This window comes from Oncorhynchus mykiss, chromosome 4 (genome assembly GCF_057628025.1).
Source record: "Oncorhynchus mykiss isolate SJ-2025 chromosome 4, ASM5762802v1, whole genome shotgun sequence".
Classification (NCBI taxonomy): Eukaryota; Metazoa; Chordata; class Actinopteri; order Salmoniformes; family Salmonidae; genus Oncorhynchus; species Oncorhynchus mykiss.
In genome coordinates this window covers 15,380,001-15,397,434 of record NC_143025.1, presented here as the reverse complement: position 1 = coordinate 15,397,434, position 17,434 = coordinate 15,380,001, and the positions used below count along the sequence as shown (strand labels likewise).

At 43.6% G+C, this 17,434-nt stretch overlaps 1 protein-coding gene across 2 annotated transcripts in view; it reads right to left on the bottom strand.

Annotated features, from left to right (window-relative positions):
- Positions 1-15,719, bottom strand: part of LOC110522741 (voltage-dependent calcium channel subunit alpha-2/delta-4-like) — an 84,098-nt gene extending 68,379 nt beyond the window's left edge. Inside the window, exons 1-6 of one of the 2 annotated variants that reach the window (XM_090231221.1) lie at positions 14,628-15,719; positions 2,601-2,682; positions 1,140-1,256; positions 830-889; positions 377-539; positions 20-151 (exon numbers count right to left, since the gene is read on the bottom strand). In XM_090231221.1, coding sequence (XP_090087347.1) covers positions 20-151; positions 377-539; positions 830-889; positions 1,140-1,256; positions 2,601-2,682; positions 14,628-14,911 — 838 coding nt within the window. In that variant the 5' untranslated portion in view covers positions 14,912-15,719. The remainder of the gene's footprint in view (positions 1-19; positions 152-376; positions 540-829; positions 890-1,139; positions 1,257-2,600; positions 2,683-14,627) is intronic. The other variant, XM_090231222.1, reaches the window with a different exon arrangement.
- Positions 15,720-17,434: the final 1,715 nt, after the last annotated feature.

Here is a 17,434-nt window from a genome sequence, read left to right as displayed (position 1 = left end):
GTCTCCTCAGGTCTTTTACCAGGGTAGATTCTGAAGAATCCCGAGGAGCTGCCAAAGTACTGCCAGGTGAGGGTGGGGTCTTTCTGGAAGTTGTTCATGAACACGTCATTCAGAGCCTCCGACCAGTAGATTCCATTGAGGATGTAGGCATCTTTACACAGAGGAGAAAGAGAGAGCAGCAAATGAGGGGGATGGAAAGTGTGACATCACATATAGTAACTGTCACCTGTTTCACTTTAAAGGATGACTAAGCCACACCTAACCCAATTGGAATGCTAATCTCTCATTGAATTCAAAATATGTATTTCATGCATAGATAAGTTAGGATCTGGACCCAAGGGCCTGAAAACAATTGTTTGAACTTCATCACACACACCTTTGTTGTAGACGTTGGTTGGAACCTGTACGTCACTCTGCAGTGTGTTGACTGGCAGGTTGTTGAAATGCTTATTCTTCTCCAGAGGAAACTCACCACCCAGCTCTATGAAGTTACCATCTTCATCTGCTGTGTTCACCAGCATGGAGTTATAGTAGTCAAACTGGAGAAGGACAGCATTGGAACGGTGGAAAAGTTAGATTCATATTCATCAACTATCATTGGAGAATTGTTGTAAGTCGAGTAACATTAGAAGTGTACAGCCTATATTCTATCTGAAAAAGGCTTCTGCTCATGGTACTGTGTGTTTTTGTGGTCATCAAAATGTGCATGATGGTTAGGCATTTCATTTTCTCTATTGTGGTACTGTGGCACAGGGTTGTGATAATCATATTAGCAGTACTTTGATAAATCTGAGATCTCATATCCCCACAGACAGATAGAATGACAAACCTCTAGCGTTTTGTTGAAGTCGTGGTACAAATCTGCATCCTCCGCAGACTCAGCCAACCTCTAAGGAGAAAATGAAGATAGTTATTTAAAGACGTTTCTAAAATCGCCAGCCTAACCACAACACACACGGTAACAGTTCTGTTGGTGGTAACTCAAAGATGGTATGCTGTAGCAGGCGACATCAACTGGTGGCCCGATGGCCAAACCTGGTCCGCAAGGTAATCTAATGTGTTTTAGGTTGTCTTAGTTAAAAGTAAGAAAAAAAAACACTTGGCCTGAGAGAGACCTCTGACCTCTAACCTCTACTCACCTTAACTGACTTCATCTTGGACCCCAGCATTCTCTCCATGTCCTCTGCAAAGTCCCTCACTTGATCTCTCCCATCGATGTCCACTATCTTAATGATGGATTCCACATCTTTGAGTTTCTGAAAAGAGCACGGGAGGAGATATTCAACAACACCCTTCTACTATGATAAATGTAATACCTTCGATCATCTGCTTTCCATTTTTGTACAGGAAATAAAATAAAGCTAATGTTTTATTGTCATACTACGTGTATCATTTTTTTCTCTTAGAACTGATTGATTGAGATAAGTGTGAGCCATTAGTTCAAGCCATTTGAGATACCTGTAAATAAGCAGAGTCCAAACCAAGCCAGCGGAGTCCTCTGGATTTAGTTTAATTTTAGGTCTTAATTACTCGATTAAGTCACTCACTAATCCCAATTAATCCAAGCAACCCATATACTGAAGGCTGAAGGCTTCCTACGGTGTATACTGAGGTTAATAGAGCAGTCTTGTGTGAATAGCTCTGGTGGGGAGAGAGTTCAACCATGCTGGATACCGGTGTTTTTACTCAGGCAATTCACAGGCACAATTACACTAGGCACAGACTAGTTTTTAGATTTGGTTGAGTTGTCAACTAATGTGAATTCAATGTGAAATCAACAAAATATGTCACAAGGACATTGGATTTAGGTTAAAAGTTGGGTGGGAAAAAATACAAAATACCATCACGTCATCACGTTGATTACTTTCTGCAAATCCAATTAATTTCCCACGTTGATTCAATGTCGTCACATAGATTTTTGGGGGTGAAAACAATGTTGATTCAACCAGGTTTTTCCCAGTGGGATGAGTCCACAATGATCCTCATTATGTCAGGAATATCAGATATTGAGGTAGACATGTAACATAGACTACATCAGCATACCATTAAATAGTAGTCATAGTAATGGAATAATTAGTGTAGAGACAAAGAAAACAAACAAACATTCTTAAAACAGGATTGGAACATTACTATATGAAACAAGTACAGGACATAACATCCTGATGATCATTATGGTAAAGTGTTCCTGATCCTGTTAGTAGCCTAGCTGCCCTGTGGCCTGTGTGTCTCTGTCTGCTGCCCGGGGCCACTAACTGTGCCAAGTCTCTCCCTGACCTGATCTGACCAATGCAACCTAAGGGGTGAGGAAGCCCTTTAGATAGAGTGTGAACACCTGGCTCTGGCACCAACATCACACTCACTGACTTGGTGGACATAATGAGATTACGGGTAGCAGTTGGTGATAGAGGAGAATATGGGGCGCCACAGGAGGTTAAGACACGTGGTGAGACAAGTAAACGAATGGGGCGGATGGTCATCAGTGTAACGCTATGGAGCATCTCAGATGTAAATGGGAAATAATGAGTGGTTTTTCTTTTGGTGAAAAGACTATGTTGCAAATTGTGATTGTAGTTTGTCTAACAAAAAGCCACATATTTTACCTTTTGTAGAATGTTAGCTCCAGAGTATCTTGTGGTAGTCTCACGTAGTTGCACTGAAAGGATATTAGCCCAAAACTGGACCCTGAAATAGACACAGAGCGAGAGAGAGAGATTGGTGATGAAGGATACTATATAATCTATCATCCCGTCCATGACAGAATATAATCACCAAGATTTTTTGGCCTTGCTGTCTACATGACGTTCAAAACACAGACAGGATCCATGTGCCAAAAAAGTCCATAAATATCACAACCGTAATAACAATTTGTTTATTAATCCAAATAGACAGTAGATGGTTCCAGGTGTCCTTTAAGCACATGATGGGATTTTAAGGCACCTCTCTGTATATCAACAGACAGACAGAAAAATGGTGTTGTACTGAAATGAAATAGAATGCTGTGGGACATTATTGGTTTGCTCCTCATAACCTCATCTGAGATTGCTTTAGAACTCTTTGTTGCTCTTTTGTCTGGATGTTGTGTAGTATCCTGAGATAGGAATATCTGATCATACCATGTACCTTTATGAAGGATGCTACAGAAGCCATTGTATTACTGTCACTCATAAATTAAACAGGGCTCAGTCTACTACAATAATGATGTGCAATCCATAATGCAATGCGGCACTCCATTAAACAGGATGGAACTGAATTCTGAAAATATTCAGACCCCTTGACTTTTTCCACACTTTGTTACGTTACAGCCTTATTCTAAAATTGAATAAATTGTTCTTCCCTTCATCATTCTACACACAATACCCTGTAATGACAAAGCAAAAACAGATCTTTAGAAATGTTTGCAAATGTATAACAAAATAAAAAAACAGAAATATCACATTTACATAAGTATTCAGACGCTTTACTCAGTGCCTTGTGGAAGCACCTTTGGCAGCGATTACAGCCTCAAGTCTTCTTGGGTATGACTCTTGGGTGTGAAGCTTTGTCCCATTCTTCTCTGCAGATCCTCTCAAGCGCTGTCAGGTTGGATGGGGAGCGTCGCTGCATAGCTATTTTCAGGTCTCTCCAGAGATGTTCCATCGGGTTGAAGTCCGGGCTCTGGCTGGGCCACTCAAGGACACTCAGAAGCCCTGAAGCCACTCCTGCTTTGTCTTGGCTGTGTGGTTAGGGTCGTTGTCCTGTTGGAAGGTGAATCTTCGCCCCAGTCTGAGGTTCTGAGCACTCTGGAGCAGGTTTCATCAAGGATCTCTCTGCACTTTACTCTGTTCATATTTCCCTCCATCCAAACTTCTTCCATTTAAGAATGATAGAGGCCACTGTGTTCTTGGGGACCTTCAATTCTTCAGATATTTTTTGGTACCCTTCCTCAGATCTGTGCCTCAACACAATCCTGTCTCGGAGCTCTACGGACAATTCCTTTGACATCATGGCTTGGTTTTTGCTCTGACATGCACTGTCAACTGTGGGACCTTATGTAGACAGGTGTGTGTCTTTCCAAATCATGTCCAATCAATTGAATTTACCACAGTTGGACTCTAATGATGTTGTAGAAACATCTCAAGGAGGATCAATGGAAACAGGATGAACCTAAGCTCAATTTCGAGTCTCATAGCAAAGGGTCTGAATACTTATGTAAATAAGGTATTTCTGTTTTTATTTTTAATACATTTGCAAATTTCAAAAAACCTGTTTCCACTTTGTCATTATGGGGTATTGTGTGTAGATTGGTTAAATAGAACAAATCCTCATCCATTTTAGAATAAGGCTGTAACGTAACAAAATGTGGAAAAAGGGAAGTGGTCTGAATACTTTCTGAACCCACTGTACAGGTAAGTGAATATTATCCATGAACTGCATACTGGAGCTGGGATGACAAACTGAAAATGATCAACACCATCATTGCCCATCACTTATCGCAGGCATTTTGCTGATATCCTTCATTACAAAAGTAGCCTATATTAGAGAAATGTGTAGTTTGAAATTAAATAAGTTTGCTAAAATGGGTGATAGTCAATGGGATAACTGATGGCTACAACCATCAAACTAGTAGTAGTAGTTTAAAGAATAATAATAAAAACTGTGGTGCACATTGTTATAATTTGTCGTTATCGCGTCAATTCAGGCCTCAGTGGTAACCTGTATTGGAAACCACACAAAAGCATCAGTTAATGATAATACAAGGTAAAGAAGTATAGGACATGGGTGCAATGGCAGGTACTGTACCGTTGGAATTGGAGTCAAGGCCTACCTACTGTATAGTATAAAGCTTAGTGATGAACAGGAGCGGCTTTACAGGTTAAGTTCATTAGGATTCCCATTAGATACTGCACATGCGGCAGCTACTCTTCCTGGGGTCCACATAAAACATACACATACATTACAAAGTACAGAAGAGTTAAAGACAAGAGCAACATAAGATATTACTTTAAATTCCAAATAAAAAATATAAATAAGAGTTATATTGAAAAGACAGCAAGTGACAACAAAAAATACTATTTACACACTATTCACACACACACACACACACATATATATATATTGATGTTGTTATATACAATAGAGTTAAATTAGAGCTTTACAGAGAGGAGAGACGCTGTGATCCAGGATGACATGGCTCTATACATAACTGAGCAAAGCATTCAATCTATTTTTGGTTTCGGTACCGTGAAGAAACCCAGTGGCATGGCTGGTGGGGTATGTATGTCTGTTTGAAGTGTATGCAAACAGATTATACAAGTGGTTTTCAACACACAAATGGTTCTAAACCAGACTAGAAGAGAAGGAGCCAATTTCTCTTTAACCCTCAACCATGAAATAATATGCATGTTGTTGAAGTTAGTTCTGTGTGTGCAGTTAAGGGCAATGATTGCTGCTTTGTTTTCAGCCAGCTGCAGCTTTGCTAGGTATTTCAAATCAAATCACATTTTATTAGTCACTTGCGCCGAATACAACAGTGAAATGCTTACTTACGAGCCCCTAACCAACAATGCAGTCTCAAAACATACAGGTAAGAACAAGAGATAAAAAGTAAAAAAAAACAAGTAATTAAAGGAGCAGTGAAATAACAATAGCAAGACTATACACAGGGGGGTATCGGTACAGAGTCAATGTGCGGGGGCACCGGTTATTTGAGGTAGTATAAACATGTAGGTAGAGTTATTAAAGTGACTATGCATAGATGACAACAGAGAGAAGCACTGGTGTTAAACGGGAGTGGAGGGGGCACTGCAAATAGTCTGGGTAGCCATTGACTAGATGTTCAGGAGTCTTATGTCTTGGGGGTAGAAGCTATTTAGGAGCCTCTTGGACCTGGACTTGGCGGTCCGGTACTGCTTGCCGTGCGGTAGCAGAGAGAACAGTCTATGACTATGGTGGCTGGAGTCCTTGACAATTTTTAGGGCCTTCCTCTGACACCGCCTGGTATAGAGGTCCTGGATGGCAGAAAACTTGGCCCCAGTGATGGACTGGGCCGTTCTCATTACCCTCTGTAGTGCCTTGCGGTCGAAGGCAGAGCAGTTGCCATATCAGGCAGTGATGCAACCAGTCAGAATGCTCTCGATGGTGCAGCTGTAGAACCTTCTGAGGACCCATGCCAAATCTTTTCAGTCTCCTGGGGGGGAATAGGTTCTCTCTTCACGACTGTCTTGGTATGCTTGGACCATGTTAGTTTGTTGCTGATGTGTACACCAAGGAACTTGAAGCTCTCAACCTACTCCACTGCAGCCCCATCAATGAGAATGGAGGCCTGCTCGGTCCTCTTTTTCCTGTAGTCTGTTGGGGTAGGTTCCTTGTTCCTTGTCAATCATTGGCTTATTGGTGAAATCAGCAATCAGACAATATCTTTAAGTAAATCAATCAAACCTTTATTAATGCAATTGCAGCCAGAAGTTGACAACGGGAACAGAGTACGCACGTTTCCGAGTAAGTTCTGCAAAATAGGAAAGGTCCAAGTTGCTTTAATATGCTTGATATCAACCCTTAGTGATGTAACCCCTAACACCTTCTACTCATGAGACCAAGCGCATGCATATACAGTTATACAAACTTGCAGGAGAGAACAATAGTCCAGTGTTTTCAAAGGGCTCAACAGTAATTCTCCACTCCCGTGTGGCTTGCAGTGGTATGTCTGACTTGTCTCTTATCTCTTTCAATCCCTATGAATCTCTTTTAGCCTTGAGGTGCTTTCTCACAGACACCCTGTGTTGACTGCAATAACTCACACATCTCTCAGACCGTTTCTTATGAGGCAGAGACTAGAAACGGTCTGAGAGAACAATATTAAACCTTATAATGCATATATATATATATATATTGCTAATCTGTAGTCCAGGACCATATAAATCTAGTCTCTATAGCCCTTCCCCTTCTATTAATACAACATAAGCAAAATCAATTATTAAAATACATCAATCATTTGGTGCAGCCCCTATCATGACCCCAAGGTGACCCGATCAAGTCCACAATCATCTCCTTTGTCTTGATCACGTTGAGGGAGAGGTTATTGTCCTGGCACCACATAGCTATGCTCTAGGAGAGCAGTATCAAACAGTCTTCTGGAACAGCTGGTCTTCTCATGCATGCTTCAGTGTTACTTGCCCCGAAGCGAGCATAGAAGAAGTTTAGCTCATCTAGTAGGCTCGTGTCACTATGTTTTCCTTTGTTGTCTGTAATGGCTTGCAAGCCCTGCCACATCCGATGAGCATCAGAGACGGTGTAGTAAGATTCGATCTTTGTCCTGTATTGAAGCTGTGCCTGTTTGATGGTTCGTCGGAGGGCATAGCGGGATTTCTTTTAAGCTTCCGGGTTAGAGTCCCGCTCCTTGAAAGTTGCAGCTCTAGCCTTTAGCTCAGTGCGGATGCTGCCTGTAATCTATGGCTTCTGTTTGGGGTATGTATGTACGGTCACTGTGGGGACGATGTCATCGATGCACTTATTGATGAAGCCAATGACTGATGTGGTGTACTCCTCAATGCCATCGGAGGAATCCCGGAACATATTCCACTCTGTGCTAGCAAAACAGTCATGTAGCTTAGCATCTGCTTCATCTGACTTTTTATTGATCTAGTCACTGGTGCTTTCTGCTTTAATTTTTGCTTGTAAGCAGGTAACAGGAGGATAGAATTATGGTCAGATCTCCAAATAGAGGGTGAGGGAGAGCTTTGTATGCTTCTCTATGTGTGGAGTAAAGGTGGCCTAGAGTTCTTTACCCTCTGGTTGCACATTTAACATGCTGATAGAAATTTGGTGAAACAGATTTAAGTTTCCCTGCATTAAAGTCCCCGGCTAGTAGGAGCGCCACCTCTGGGTGAGCGTTTTCTTGTTTGCTTATGGCGGAATACAGCTTATTCAATGCTGTCTTAGTGCCAGCCTCTGACTGTGTTGGTATGTAATCAGCTACAAAGAATACAGATGAAAACTCTCTCGGTAGGTAGTGTGGTCTACAGCTTGTCATGAGATTCTCTACTTCAGGCGAGCAATAGCTCAAGACTTCCTTAGATATCGTGCAGCAGCTGTTGACCGCTGCCCCTTGTCTTACCAGACGCCGCTGTTCTATCCTGCCGGTATATCGTATAACCAGCCAGCTGTATGTTGATGTTGTTGTCGTTCAACCACGACTCGGTGAAACACAAGATATTACAATTTTAAATGTTTCGTTGGTAGTTTAATCTTTCGTGTAACTCAACGATTTTATTGTCCAAAGATTGCACGTTTGCTAGCAGAATGGAGGGAAGTGGGGGTTTATTCGATCGCCTGTGAATTCTCAGATATCAGCCGGACCTTCGGCCCCTCTTTCTCCACGTCCTCTTCACGCAGATCAGGGGGATCTGGGCCTGTTCCCGAGGAAGCAGCGTATCCTTCACGTGTGGCTCGTCCAAGTCGTGAAAGGAAAAAGAGGATTCTGCTAGTCCGTGGTGAGTAATTGCAATCCTGATGTCTAGAAGTTATTTTCGGTCATAAGAGACGGTAGCGGCAACATTATGTACAAAAAAAGTACAAAAATAAGTTATAAACAACCAGAGCCTGAACAACTAGTACAGTTGATCTTCATGTCAAAAACGCAAAACACATTTTTTATAAAAGACATTCGCCACAACAACTTTGTCAATATGACTTGGCCATGATAACTGGCATTGTGTAGTGGATAAACTAGCTGGCCTACTCTGGCCTAACGGGGCCCTGGGACACTGGAGCCAGCAGACTGGGCCAGACTGGCAGAGGAGTTAGAAGTTGGGCTGGGCTGGGAGAGCTAGCTTGATCTCATTAGAATATGAAGGCCAGCAGTCAGATATTAGAGCAGACTGGATCTGTGCAGCCTGGGCTAGGAGCTGGGTGTTGTAGGAACCTGTGGCGCGGCACATCCCCCGAAGTGACTCTTATCAACTGTATGCAGGGATGCCTTTGTGTTGTCTTAGGAATGCTGCATTATCTCACCCATTCTGTCACACCTCTGTGATGCAGAGGTTCTGTCGTCTTTACATCCCGTAGGTCTGATATTTGATTGGAGGTTAACTCAACAGTAATGCTATTGGTCAACAACCCATCACTGCTTTTACCTATTCACTACCAAGGCCAAGGCATACTTCAGGAGAGTCTGGGTCTGGGTCAGTCTAGATAGATTCAGTTGTGAAACAAATGCTGCCAGCATCCACTGAAAATCATTAACTTTCTCTCTCTCCTCCATCTCTCCCTGACCCCCTCCATGACTCTCTCTTCTTTGTTCCCGACCTGTGCTGTTGAGATACCTACACTGTCTGTCTTTCTCTCTCTCTCTCCACCCCAGGGACTCTTGGAGCATGGCCTTTCGGGCTAGGACTTCTCTCTCTTTCTCCCTCTCTGATCATGCCTAGAGTAATGCATTGTAATGCTTAATGTTTTGTAATTTAAGCTTCATGCCTTGTATTTGATTTTATTCATTTTACAATGTTATTAAATATCTGCCTTCAGTATTCCACTCACAGAGCAATTCTTGCTAGTCAGCGTCAACTCATTGCCTAATGCTTGCTTGCATATTTGAATTCTCTTACAGTTTTTTTCGATTGCTAAACGACAGTGGGCACAACTGGAGTCACATGTGCAAAACTCTAACTACAGTCTGCACTACCAACAGTCACCTGAGCTAAACAGTTCACATCACCTGCAAAACTCATTCCAAGCAACACAACTCTTAACACACTCAGTGCAGCCAAACACTATGCACAACCCTCACTGAGATAACACACACTGTCACTCAGAACACACTGAGAGTAAAAACACTAGCATCAAACACCAATACAGAAAATACAAACTTTTCATCTTTACAGTTTGAACAATTTCAGTGACTTCATACAAAGTAATATTTTCTTCAAAGAAAAGAGTGACATTCTTTCACATGATTTATTAATTTTTTTAGAACATAACAATTCTTTAAGGTAAATGAAAATTAGCAGTTTGCTTCAATAGTCTGTAGTAATTTACGGAATTACAGTAATGAGAAAAAAAAGGTAGAAACTAAAAGTACATACTGTAATTCGAACAAATAATTGAGGGGCTAATCCTGCCTCTCTCTAGCATCAGGCCACAGGTTTTCTTCAACATCACATCTAATGTTTTCTCTGGCCATGCACTTGGGGAAGAACCTTCTGGAGTGCCTTATCCATCCCTGGCAGTCCTCTGGACTCGTGTCCTCACATCCGGTACGCATGGCTTCCAAAAGAGACATTTGGTCATGTGGGTGGTGACCAAACACTTTCCACCTCCAAGCAGAGAAAAACTCCTCTATTGGGTTGAGGAAGGGTGAATATGCAGGCAGGTACAAAACCATAAATCTGTGATGTACTGCAAACCAATCTGTGACAGCTGCAGAGTGGTGAAAAGCAACGTTATCGCAAACTATGACAAAAACTTGGGGGTTTCTTACTGGCTCCCTCTGTTCTGCTGGCACTAGCTGAGCATAGAGCTGTTCTAGGAAAGCTATACGCCCTTCTGTGTTGTATGGGCCAATGAGTGGTGTGTTGAGAAGCAAACCATCATTGGCCATTGCAGCACACATGGTGATATTTCCCCCCCTTTGGCCTGGAACCTCCACAGTGGCCCTTTGACCTATAACATTCCTTCCTCTGCGTCATGTTTTGGCAAGGTTAAATCCAGCTTCATCGATAAATACAAATGAATGTGGTCTTTCCAGTGCTTCCACCTCCATTACTCTCTGAAAAACAGTAAGTGCACAGTTTTACTGTAGAAATGCTAGTGTTTTTTTTACTGTAAATATTTTGTATAGCTGTGTACGTAACCTCAGACGTCTTACCTGGACATATTGGTATCTTTGCTCTTTTACCCGTTCACTGTTTCTCTCGAACGGTACAGTGTATAACTGTTTCATTGTAACTTGGTGTTTCTTTAGGACTTGAGCAATAGTTGTTGTGCTGACAGAATTAACATTTTCAAATATATCATTATCAGCCAGCACTCTATCTTGAATCTCCCGCAGTTTTATTGCATTGTTGACAACAACCATGTCAACAATAGCATTTTCCTGCGCATCTGAAAATATTTTTCCTCTACCCCCTGTTGGGGGCAGCCTTTGGGTCCTGTCAAAGTTACTGTAATATATATCCGTGTAAATATTCTATAATTGCAATACAAAATAGATTCCTGTAATGTTTTCATTTACTGTAAGGATGTAACTCTCACCTGTTTGCATGATGGAACATTTGCATTACAGATGCCACTGTGGATCTTTACAGATTGGGTTGCACCCTCAACCCTGCCTCTCTCAATGAGAGACCATGGTTCACGACATGGTCCATAGGTGTAGCCCTTATTTCATCTGAAATAACAGCTCTTTGTCTTCTTTGTCTTCCTCCACGCATCCGCCCTCTCTCTCCCTGCCACCCTTCTCCCTCCACGAACCCATCTTCCTTGTTCCATTTCCAAAATGAGTCTTTCTGAGCTCTACCTATATATACTGTAGTATGTGTGTGTGTTCACTAACAAGTCTAAAACAAGACACCTGCTTAGCCTTTCAGCTGAAATTACAATCAGCAGTGTTTGAAAGGCACAAGGCTGAAATCTATTCCGTTTTGAATGTGTGATTCACAGTTTTGACAGCAGTTTGTTAGCATTTGAACAAAGTGCTGTAAATCCACAGTGTTGTGCAGGTTGTGGTTAAAGTCATGGGATAAGTGTGTAGAGTTTTGAAAACTGTGTTCAAGCAATGAAAAACGAACTAGAGTTTGGTCCACATGAACTGCTGCTGTGCAGACTGTAGTTAGAGTTTTGCACATGTGACTCCAGTTGTGTCCACTGTCGTTTAGCAATCGAAAAAAACTGTAATGGAGTCAGATAAACATTTGAATAGGATAATTGCATAGTATTATCATGGGCTACAGGTGAGGTATATGTGGTATATAATATACATATGATACATATTCCCTCACTACAAAGTGGGCTGGGAGCTGCAGGTGGTGCAGCCTGCAGGCTATAGAGCCCAAACAGACACAGTCAGGATTATGGCACTATGGCTCAGCTCAGGATAATGCTGTATATAGGATCAGATATAGGATCAGATATAGGATCAACTGATGGGCTTAAAGGGTCCCAGCGGGACACATACACACTGCACATTGTCGTTACACAGCAGTGTTGTGTTTTAATTTGTGTGTGTGACTGTGCGTTTGTGTGCATCTGTGTGTGTGTGTCTGGCTGTGTGAGCAATATCAAAGCAGATTTGTTTAACCAAAGATATAACATATTGTTAACATTCTGTCCCAAATCAAGCAACGCTCATTCAGACTACTACAGTCGTGCTGAGGCTTCAGGCGGTGATGGACCCAGCAGGGTGCAGGTTAACACACAGGAGGTTCCTCTGGCTTGTAAGCATTTCACGGTAAGGTCTACAACACCTGTTGTATTTGGCGTATGTGACAAATAAAAGTGTATTTGATTTTGCTGTTGGGAACTTTGAAGAGCGTGATAGCTTTGGGTTAATCAGCATCATTTTCGACCTGACTCAAGTAAATGTATGTAAGATCAGGAGAATATCCCGTTTGTCCAGCACCAGCCCTGTAATAGCTACAGAATCCCAGACAAGCACAGAACAGCCAGCTCTCCCCATTGTGCCTAGGGGATATAGTGATGCACTTTACCACAAAGACAAGTCTAGACTATTCTCACATGGGAAATATAATGTAGCGAACCACTGGACAAACACTCCATCACATCAGCACACTAAGTGACCTGATGATGAGGTTTGTTCTCTTCCAGCTGAGTAAAACAGTGGCTGATTTCCACAAGAGGAGAAAATCTGGAATTTGAAAGCAAGAGGGGCTTTGTCACAATCACATCAAATCATGTTGTGCGACTGGCCTGGATGCCGGCTGGCTCTGTCACCTAATGTGGTGGGATGAGAGATGAGTGTGGACACAGGGCCAGGGGGCAGAGAGCAGAGGGCAAAGTGTGGGACTCAACCGTGATTAATCTCCCAGGCTCATGTGACCTTTTTGAGGGCTGTGGTCTTGGTGACAGCTGGATGGGGTTAAATTATAACAGAGGGAGAGAAGCGGAGGGAGAGGAGAGAGGAATCAGGGTCAATGTGTAATCAGGCCTTAAAACACACCGAACAGCAGCTGACTGCAGATAAACAACAAGCACCAGCCAGTCAGGCAGTCAGCCAGTCAGGCAGTCTATCAGACAGAACGTATCAAAATAGAGATTCAATCTCCTCTTTATATGCCATTTATCAGACAGTTTAATCCTCCTCTTCTCTAACTGGGCTGGATTCGACTGGTCAGACATTGTATCCTCAAACATTTTGCAAGAGCAACACTTGCATTTGTTAGAAGTGAGAAAGTCAGTAGTCACTTGCGTCCATCCTCTTTTACTGCTGCTGAACCGTAGTCAGGGTGACAAGATGCTGAGAAAACTATGGAGACCCATCACCATCAACTAGAGGATTGCGACAGACCACATAGAGATAGGAGATAGTATGGTGAGAATACCACTGAGCTGAGTGAATTGCTCAGCATAGACTTGTGCCACTTGTGCCTCTAAATTTGGCATGAGCCCTCAGATCCTCAGAAAGTTATACAGCTGCACCATGTAGAGCATGGCTGGTTGCATCACCGCCTGGTAGCATCACCGCCTGGTATGGCAACTGCTCGGCATCCGACCGCAAGGCGCTACAGAGGGTAGCGCGTATGGCCCAGCACATCACTGGGGCCCAGCTCCCTGCAATCCAGGATCTCTATACCAGGCGGTGTCAGAGGAAGGCACTAATAATTGTCAAAGACTCCAGCCTCTCAAGTCACAGACTGTTCTCTCTGCTACCGCACAGCAAGCGATACTGATGCACAAAGTATGGAACCAACTGGACCCTGAACAGCTTCTACCCCCAAGCCATAAGACTGCTGCATAGTCAGTTAAATATTTAACCAATAGTTACGCAAACTATCTGCATTGACCTTTTTTTGCACAAACTCTGTTAACTCATTACATATGCTGCTGTGACTGGTTATTGTCTCTCTATCCTGTTGCCTAGTCACTTTAGCCCTACCTACAGGGTTGAGGTATATGTACATACAGCGCCTTCAGAAAGGATTCAGACCCCTTGACTTTTTCCACATTTTGTCACCTTACAGCCTTATTCTAAAATGGATGAAAATATTTAATATCCTCATCAATCTACACACAATATCCCAGATAATTTCAGTTTTAGAATAAGGCTGTAACGTAACAAAATGTGGAAAAAGGCAAGGGGTCTGAATACTTTCCGAATGCACCGTATCTACCTCAATTTCCTCAGACCCCTACACATGAACTTGGTACTGGTACCCCGCATCTAAAGCCAAGATAACATTACTCATTGTGGATGTATTCCTTGTTATTTCTCTAATTTCTCTCTCTCTGCTTTGATGGAAAGGGCCTATAAGTAAGCATTTCACTGTTAGTCTACACCTGTTGTTTACCAAGGATGTGACAAATAACATTGTATTTTATTTGGATTTGACACACAAAGCATCCGTAGGCTATATGAAATGTTAAAGGAGAGACTGTTGGAGGTGAGCAGTACTACATAGTTTTAAGGGTCTACTCACGTCTCAGGCGGTATCTTCATCTGAGCGTGAGCAGTGAAGCAGAACCAGCTGAAACACAGGATCCACAGGCCCAGCCTCAGCCCTGTGGGGGTTCCTCTGGGTCCCAGCCTCAGCCCTGTGGGGGTTCCTCTGGGTCCCAGCCTCAGCCCTGTGGGGGTTCCTCTGGGTCCCAGCCTCAACCCTGTGGGGGTTCCTCTGGGTCCCAGCCTCAGCCCTGTGGGGGTTCCTCTGGGTCCCAGCCTGTTTGTTTCTCCACCTGATCTGGCTCTGGGTCGTAGTCCCATCCTGCCTGAGTCCACTGTGTCGCCTGAGGAGGATATCCGTACGGTTCCGCTGGCTATGGCTCCTCCCCAATATCTCAGTCAGCACACAACAAAACAACAACAACACACGTCAGGATCAGCAAGCCTCAGGAAAGTGTTGAGGAACATCTCAATGAGTCTGCAGGGTTGGGGTTAAGTTTCCTCATGTCGGCTAAAGGAAGTGGAAGACTCTGACGTTATTTTTGACTGTGTGACCCAGACTGCTCTTCTCCTCAGTGTGCGTGACTATCCGGTGTCTGGATTCTGTCATCCTCCAACCCTTTCTCTCCTTATTTTCTCATCCTCTCAAAACCACAGGTCAACCTCTCCTCTTTACAATCCTAAAGCACCACAACCTGCTCCTGTTGCCTTCTGGTGTTGGAAGATCAGAAGCTATAAAACACTCCAATATGACACAATGAAGAGGCAGTATTTAGATCACTGCGACCTGTCCATCAACCATGACCAAGACATTCTAACAATTATTCACCAGAAGTTCACCATGCAGTGGTCATTCACATGGATCTAGAGTGCTGTAGTTCCTATGCGTCCTGCCGGTGAAGGATCCCCTCCTGGTCCCTGGTAGCCCAGAGCAGATGAAAAGGTTACGCAGAGACCAGACCAGACAGATGTGCCGTCACACTGACAACATCACCGGCCAGATGAAAATATCCACAGATAGAGGCAGGAGGGACACATGTAGCAGCCATTGATTTGCCGACGCTGCCTTCTCTGACAGTCACCCAATTTAGGGCATAATCTACTTGGATTAAAACTCCCTACCCCAACCGACAAGGGGATAGGAGATAGAGAGGAAGGGAGGGGTGGATAGAGGGAGGGAGGGGAGTAGAGAGGAGGAGGAGGGAGGGATCGAAGCGGAGGATTGGATGAGGGGTTTGTTTTATCTAAAAGGCTTATAGTGATTTCTGGAGACAGGCTCTTGTCCATCCAATCAGTGGATGAATAAAAGCCCCAACAGTTTGTTTTTAGCGAAGGAGGTGCTGGACTGTCTGGGACATCTAGCAGAGCCTGATACTCAACAAAAACACGCTTGCCAAGCCAGCTCCCGCTCGGAAACTCTGGCACTCTGGTACAGGAGCACTGCTAAGCAGGAATGGAGCAGTACTGCATGAACACACTCACGCATGCACACACACGCACGCACATCTTTAAAAAAACGCACGTTTGTATTTTTGTCTTGATACAACTTTGGAAACAGTGCTACAGTGAGGCTAAGTGATAAGGGACAATGTACAAGTGGGACATCAACTAGAGGTACTTTAAGACTAATCTCCTTTAAAATAATCTATTAGAGGAGAAGAGCACTAAGCTGCTACTCTCCTGACCTAAGGAATCTCATGGTCTCTCATATTCAGAGTGTCTTATGCATGACCTTCAATACAGAATAGGGTTTTGACTCCATAACGGTTTGGAGCATTTGGCACTAATCAAAAACGGTTCATTCCTAAAATGACACTTTGAGCTAAACCTATCAACTCATGGTAGTCCTTAGTAGAGACTGAAGTCAAGACAAGAGCTCCCTCTGCTGGCATGTGAGGAAACACGCAGGCGTTTATCTCTGGGAAGGGACACAACACAGAGGGAAAGCAGTAACGTTACTGCAACTTAGTTGACGCAATAATAATTTCTCCTAACATGGTGTTCATTCTGGGGTGATGAGACAGGGGGGGAAAACTGCCACCCACAACAAAAGAGAATATTATTCCAGTTAACTTTCTCAGAAGACTTATTTTAGTCCTGTGCTTTTGGGAGTCAGGACCATTGTGGGTCCCTGTGCAGAGGTCAGGTTTAGTGGCACCCCTGTAGTAACTCACAGTGGCCTGGGTGTCAGGTTGGCCACTGCAGCAACCAGAACCGTGCTCTTTGGCCAATGCACAGCGTGACAGAGTAAATCACTCCCAGTTACATGGATTCTAATCTACGCCCACGCTGGACAACTCCACAGTAAAAGGTGCAGAGTACTCTGCCTAGATTAGCACTTCTACTTGGAGATGCTGTGTGAATATCGGCCCAGCAGCATGCAATTCATCACATTCCATTCTCCTCTCCAAAAGTCGCTTAATATTTCTTCATGCACCTTGCCTGGGAAGCCAGGTAATGCTAGTATTTTTCTCCCCATGAGTCTGCAGCAAGGTCAATTTCATGTCATATTGACCTCACACCCAGAGCCAATTTAGTTAGTTCATTTAGACCGTCAAGAGAGAGTAGTTTCATATGGACCCACAATCACCCAACCATCACATCATGCTCATCTGATCAAATCCACGACTCTTGTAGCTCTCTGATATGGGGGCTCATCCAGCGCTCCCCAGAACAATGCTCCCATTGAGGAGAACAGAGTGGCCCCCGTGTGGCCCTGGCCCTCAGAGACCAGCCAGGGCCAACCAGTGGGGTCTAACAGGCGGCTAATAGGCAGGCGGGGCACGGGCCCCGGGGCCTGATCCATGCAGCTGTCGCCTGGCACACTCCGGCCTCAGGGAGACA